Source organism: Lygodium microphyllum, chromosome 14, assembly GCF_053477565.2.
Source record: "Lygodium microphyllum isolate KBCC chromosome 14, Lygodium_microphyllum_v1.1.10, whole genome shotgun sequence".
In the NCBI taxonomy this organism is placed as follows: domain Eukaryota; kingdom Viridiplantae; phylum Streptophyta; class Polypodiopsida; order Schizaeales; family Lygodiaceae; genus Lygodium; species Lygodium microphyllum.
The window spans coordinates 43,433,500-43,439,904 of NC_141148.1; the positions used below are offsets into that span (position 1 = coordinate 43,433,500).

General features: G+C 44.2%; 1 protein-coding gene across 3 annotated transcripts; it reads left to right on the forward strand.

Moving 5' to 3' along the window:
* Positions 1 to 471: 471 nt before the first annotated feature.
* Positions 472 to 5,975, forward strand: LOC148025545 (uncharacterized). 3 transcript variants are annotated; one of them, XM_087692750.1, is made up of 4 exons: positions 472 to 694; positions 841 to 1,103; positions 1,278 to 1,488; positions 1,898 to 5,972. In XM_087692750.1, the coding sequence occupies exons 2-4, from the start codon at positions 936 to 938 to the stop codon at positions 5,395 to 5,397; spliced, it is 3,879 nt and encodes a 1,292-aa protein (XP_087548876.1). In that variant the 5' UTR covers positions 472 to 694; positions 841 to 935; the 3' UTR covers positions 5,398 to 5,972. The 3 variants fall into 3 exon arrangements, with proteins under 3 accessions (XP_087548876.1, XP_087548875.1, XP_087548878.1); XM_087692749.1 differs by having other exon boundaries at positions 472 to 739; positions 1,898 to 5,971; XM_087692752.1 differs by lacking the exon at positions 472 to 694 and having other exon boundaries at positions 906 to 1,103; positions 1,898 to 5,975.
* Positions 5,976 to 6,405: the final 430 nt, after the last annotated feature.

Sequence of the window (6,405 nt, forward strand, 5' to 3'; positions counted from 1 at the left end):
GAAGTCCTTGCATATATCAAAGATAATGTCTAGGGGCTTAAGTTTAAACAGGAAGGCAAAGATGAAAAATTTGAGAGATAAGGGACGAAATATTGTTTTATACCTAAGAAGTAGATGAGCAAGGTAAGGCAGGCATAATTACCGAAATGCCAGCATAATCACAGGGAGCCATGGCAAGTTGATCGGAAGGAACAATGTGGCTTATTTGTGCTTGAACTTACTAGGTAGGCTTGTAAGAGTCTTTGGTCTTATCACATACAGGATGCTTACCACATCTTATGTAGTTACAAAGAATGAGCCCTCTAGTGAAGGAATTATTAGGAATTAGGGAATTAGGAATTGAATAAATAACTACTTTATAAGGTTGTTACTATGACATGACAACTCTTTACTAAAGCAGAAGGTCCTTTAGAGTCTAAGGAATCGAAGGACTCAAGACACTCGAAGCGGAAGGTCTACGCCCTGACTCACGCTTGCTGGGCCTTCCATAAAACCCTTCCCCCCCGCCAGGCAATCGTCCAAGAGTCGAGTGTGTAACGAACAAGCAAGCATCCATAGAGCCTCTTGCCTGGTCTAACTTACTAGCTCACATGCTCTTGCCACAAGCAGCTTTCTAGGTGCAGCTTCAAGCAAGCCTCACTACATTTGGGTCTAAATCCTTTGTGTCATGGAGCTTTCATGGAAGCATTTCTAGGTGCATTTTCAAGCGAACTTCACTGAATTCGCCCACATGCAATGTGTAAGCAAGCATTTACGTGTTTAAGCAAGCATTTACGTGTTTAAGCAAACATTTCTAGGTGCAATCTCTAATCAAGCCTTGCTATTCTCTGTTTATGGAAGCCCTTCTAGGTGCAATTTTAAGCCTGCCTCACTACATTTTGATCCAAGTAAGGTGTTAAGCTGTTCCCTGTGAAGGAATTTTGGTTGACATTACCATGAACATGGAGAGCCCACGGATGATAATTGAGAATATCAGGGCTGACAAGTTCAGCATTGGGTCTCTTTCTAAGAACCCACTTGCAGTGGACATGCATGAGGCCATCAGGCAGCTCGCAGCCGAGCTCTATCAGAAGGACCTCCACTTTGTGATGGAGCTCATCCAGGTGATTATGCAAGGTTGCAGATTTTCTATTCTATATACTCATGCATATGAAAAGAAACAAAGGATTGCATGCGAGAGCTTTGTTAAGGTTGATATCAATTAGCATCCACAGAATTGCAGAGTGAATGTTGGAGTTTAACTAATGCATACTTGCGATTCATGTGTGTGCGCTCAGAATGCGGATGATAATTCCTATGGCGAGGGTGTAATCCCGGAGGTCGGCTTTGTCTTGGTGGAAGAGGATGTTGCTGAAGTTGGTGTCAAATGGACACTTCTGGTGGTCAACAACGAACTGGGTTTCTTGAGGAAGAATGTAGAATCCTTGTGCAGCATTGGACGGTCCACAAAGAAAGGGAACAGAGCATCTGGCTACATAGGAGAGAAGGGTATCAACTACCTATTGCTCCTCTCTTTCCAACATTGATCAAAGAATTATCTACTCTTCTACGAAGTACTAAGTAATGCGTATCTTCTTGTCTGTAACTACGATTTCATAACTCATTTATTTGCAACTGTTTGTTGCTGGTTTCAAGAAGTATAGAAAACTCTTTGACTCCATTACTGCAGTACTAAAATGCATGGCTTTTAGTATCAATTGTAATACAGTTTTATCAGTTTCAATTATGCGACTACTTATTGCTGTAAACCATTTCTTCCAAGGATGAAGAGTTGATATAGTCTGATTCCTGATTATCTCAAAATTACTTTTGTGAAATCCTCAGATCCAGAAGGCATATTTGTGTCCATGTATTTGACAAATGCATGAATAAAACTTTATTGTCTCCATTGTTGCAGGGATTGGTTTTAAGAGTGTATTTCTCATCACTCGACATCCCATTGTTATCAGTAACGGTTTCCGCATTCGATTCAATGAGGCACCCACGGATGACACGGACATTGGGTTTATAGTGCCGGAATGGCCAAACAAGCCAACAGATGCAGAGCTCCGTCGGTGCCTTGGCATGTCAGAACTTCCCACGACTATCGTTGTCCTCCCTGTGAGAGATGACAAGGTGCAGGTCATGAGGGATGAGCTGCATGAGCTCTCTCCCAACCTGGTTCTCTTTCTCAACAAGATACAGAGGATATATACACGCGAGAGAACCTCTCTGGACCTGTCTAGGGGGTGGGAACCACCAAACAACCAAAACGCAGGCATGCATGTTGAGAGAAGACACCCTACACCGAGGGAGATAGGAAACATGTCAGGCCAGTGCCACCCAAATCACTCAGTTGTCCGTCTGTCTCACCACACAGAGGCCATTTATCATGTGTGGCGGCAAGATTTTCCTATCAAACCAGGCCATGTTGTGCCGGAACGCAAAGAGGTTGAGGCCTGGACCATCACCCTGGCCTTCTCTCTAGATGGAGCTCGCAAAGCAGGTGCCGGGGACCTCTTTGCCTTCTTGCCTACCAAAGTCAAAACTGGCTTCCCTTTTATCATCAACGCAGACTTCTTGCTTGTCTCCTCTAGAGAGAGTATGCGCATGGACAGCGTGTGGAACCAAGGGATCCTGTCATGCATTCCAGATGCATTCATGGCAGCTCTCGAGTTTCTTCTCTCATCTTTGCAAGAGAAAGGATCGGTGAGGCTCATCTTCAATGTCATACCAGAAGAGTACAGTGTGACAAGAGACTATGATTTCTTACGGCAGGTGATCTATCAAAAACTCAAGCAGGAGAGGATAATCCTCTCAGATTCTGATTTGGGTCAGAGCCTACCCAATGCTCTTGATGGCAGCAGTAATGGTTGTTACTTTTGTTGCCCATCGGATGCCCGCATGATACCGGCTGACTTCAGGAAAATACTTGAGGCTGCTCATCGAGAGGGCGTTCAACCACCAGCACCACTTCAGTCTCACAGCTTCTACATAGTGGATGGTAAGCTGCAGGAGGAGCAGGCAAGCTTACTGCGAGCTCTTGGAGTTAAGGACTTAAGTGAACATGATATTATCAGCTGCTTGAAAAGCCCTGGATGGCTGCTCGATCTCCCTGAATATCTCTATGTTCAAATCCTCTGTTTCCTGAGTGAGAATGCCTGCTTAATGAGCAGTCATAACCTTCAGAATGTTCCCTTTTTGAAGTACGAACCAACTGTAAAAACGGTCAGTCTTCTGTCGCCTTCCCAGTCCAAATCCACAAGTCATCTCTACCTCACTCAATTGCCCAAAGATCAGGTGTTTCTCTCTGAGTGGTTCCCTCTATTTGGCCGCTGGGTAAGCATTTATTTCATGCCTCGAAGAACAAAGGTGCAGCTCGGCTTCCTGCACACCTCTGAGCATTTAACATCTTGGCTACATCAGATTGCCAACATCCGTGACCTCAGCGTCGAAAATTATGCTGAGCTTATAGTTTCTGTATGCAGAGATAAGAAGAAATCTGATCCAAGGTTTGCGATAGGCATTCTCCATTTCCTTTTGAGGGCATACACAGATGGCTACTTGGATCTGAAGCAATGTAAAGAAATATTCTCTACATCTCCTCTGCTCGATGAGAATGACAACTTGCGAGTAGATATAAGCTATTGTTACAACAGAATCCTCCTTCCTGCTTCTTTATGTAGCTGGCCCAAGCTGATCATGCAAAAATGCGCTTGGAGGCAGCATCTTTTTATCCTGTCTGAGATGTACCTTAAACTCCCTCCATCAATGGCCAATGACTTCACAGCACAAGATGTAAGTGAGTTTCTAAGAACAGTTAGGGGTGCTGTTGATCTTTCAGGCCTCTTAAACCCACCAGATGCTCCTTTGGCTATCCTGCAGAGCCCAAGCAATCTTACAAGGGACATTGTCCTGCTACTGCTACGCTGGATGTCGAGTCAGGGTGTGTACATATCCTCTCAGCTTTTTAAATGCTTGTCAGAAAACCATTGGATCAAGACTGCAGAGCATGGGCATAAGAAGCCAGGATTGGCAATTTTGAACATCAATGGTGAGTGGGATTCGTGGTTTGATGCCAAGGATGTTCCCTTCGTGGACAACAGATTTTATGGCAACTTGAAGCCTTACAAAGCCTTGCTGGAGAAATTGGGGATGGTGTGTCAACTGACAAATGGGGGCACTACTGTAGCTTATCATATTTATGAGCTGAGCAAAGCAAGTACTCTGGATGTGAAGAGTACATCTGCAATCAGGTGGTACCGGTACTTGCGCAAATGTAATTGGCAGCCGGAGCAAGGATGTGCTAGTGAGTTTTGCATCTGGATCCCTACCCTTCGACAATGGAGGAGCACAGATCAATGCATTATAAGTGACAGCACGGGTCTGTTCGAGCATAACCAGCTGGTAGTTCTCGACAAACAATACAAAGATCAGGACATACTTCAGTTCTTTGAACATAATCTGAAGGTGCCCAGAAGGCCATCCACCGTGAATTACTGTCAACTGTGGAAAGAGTGGAGCAGTAAACTGGGCAATGTGAGCTTGGAGGAAGAAGCCTGTGAGAGCATCTGGGGAGAAATAGCCCAAGGCTGGAAGAACTGTAGTACAGCAGAGAGAGCCACATTCAAAACATTTTATAGGATCCTCACCAACTCATTGGAGATGGTCAGGCCAGGGGAGGTGCTGTATCCAGATAATCTAATGCTGGCAGAGATGAAGTTTAGCAGCTCTAATGGTAACAAGCTGAAACTGGCTTGGTATCCGAGCAGCGCTGCGGCAGCATCATGGGTAGAGGATTTGGTGGCATGCTATAAGGAGTTGGGTGTAAAATCCTTGTCTGAGCAGGTACGTGAAGTTGAGAACATTGTATTGAATTCATGGCCAGAGACGTGCACATATGGACAATGTCATCAAGCAGTCCTCCAGATGAGCAATACGAAGGGACTTTGTAGGGCTGTCATGGGCTATTTGGCTAACCACAAGTATGGTGTATCCTTTCGAGCTCGAAAAGAGATGGTATCACAGCTCAGTTGTGTTGAATTTGAGCATATAGATACACACAAACTCAAGTTGGAAGCATGTGAAGTGAGATATAGGGTAGAGGTCGGGGCACAGGTGTATGAAGCAGAGAGGTGTGCAAGAGTCAAATGGAACAAGAGAAAAGGCAAACTATATGTGATTGCTAACTCTGTTGATGATTCTGGGCAAGAATTGCTATTGATGAGGGAGGAGTTGGTGCAGGAGCTTGTGAAGGGTGTGCTGGGTGCAGAGAGAGCAGCTTTGATGGAAGGACTAAGCAGTCTTTTGTTGCTTGCTGTGTGCTATGATTTTGATGATGATGTAGTGAAGGTGCTGCTACGACTGAGAAACCTCCGCCTGCCTGCTGAAGATGAGGCCCTTCTTCTCAAGCTCTAGCTAGTACATCAGACCTCCCGAAAAAATGGGATATGCATGCTTGTCAAGTGAGGCAAATGTCATGGTTGCTTATGGTGGTTTTTCAAGAACATTCAAGGACAGCCACTTTCATTGGAATATCATGTTTGCTCAAGGGCAACCACTTCCATTGGAATCTCACACTGGTGTGCACCATCCTGGTAATGTGTGTACATATATATAAGTATAGTAGTAGTTCCCTGAATGGAGTAAATGTAATCCTTTGCGTCCTCAAAGTATTGCACGGTCTTTTGTAGAAGATATTATGTACATAATGTGGATGCTCGAATGTTCACTCTTTTGGAGGTGATTCACATCCTATTTTCTTGCCTTGAAAGCTTTTCTAAAACTGTAAAATGCATATTCAGCCACTCTAAATCTAGAATCATTGATGTCACAGATATATAGATTTTTAGATTTCAAATTCCAAGGTGAAATGGTACAATGTAGCTTATACATTCTAGAGAAAAGGCCTTGAATTGAATAGACTATGTTGATCATGTTCTACCGCCTCAACTTGCACAAATGCCAAGTCCTACCTTCTCCAACTGGATTACCTTTGGCATGCTGTATATCTAGAAATGCCTTTTTCAAGTGTCGTTGCTCTCACAAGCACACTGCCAAGACCTACAGACTGCTTATTGTTTTAAGTTGAGAGCTATGGCTACCTCTCACATACTTGTGTGCACTCTCCTACACACAAATGTAGTGAGCTTACCTTTGAATCCGATCAAGTTGCCTCCTTTTCCAAATCGATGCGCTCTCAAGTAAGCTTCATCTCTAAGCTCCAAGCTTTGACCTCTATAGCCATGTGTGCGAGAAAGGAGAAGAGAAGATGAAGATGAAGATGAAGAGAGGAAGATAAGAGCTTCTCCAAGGTTCCTCACTTTCTCACACATACACTCTCCCTCTCTCACACTTCGTCCCTCCCTCTCATACACAAGAATGAAGCAAGAAGCAAGAAAATAGCAAGTTTAGCCACAAAACAAG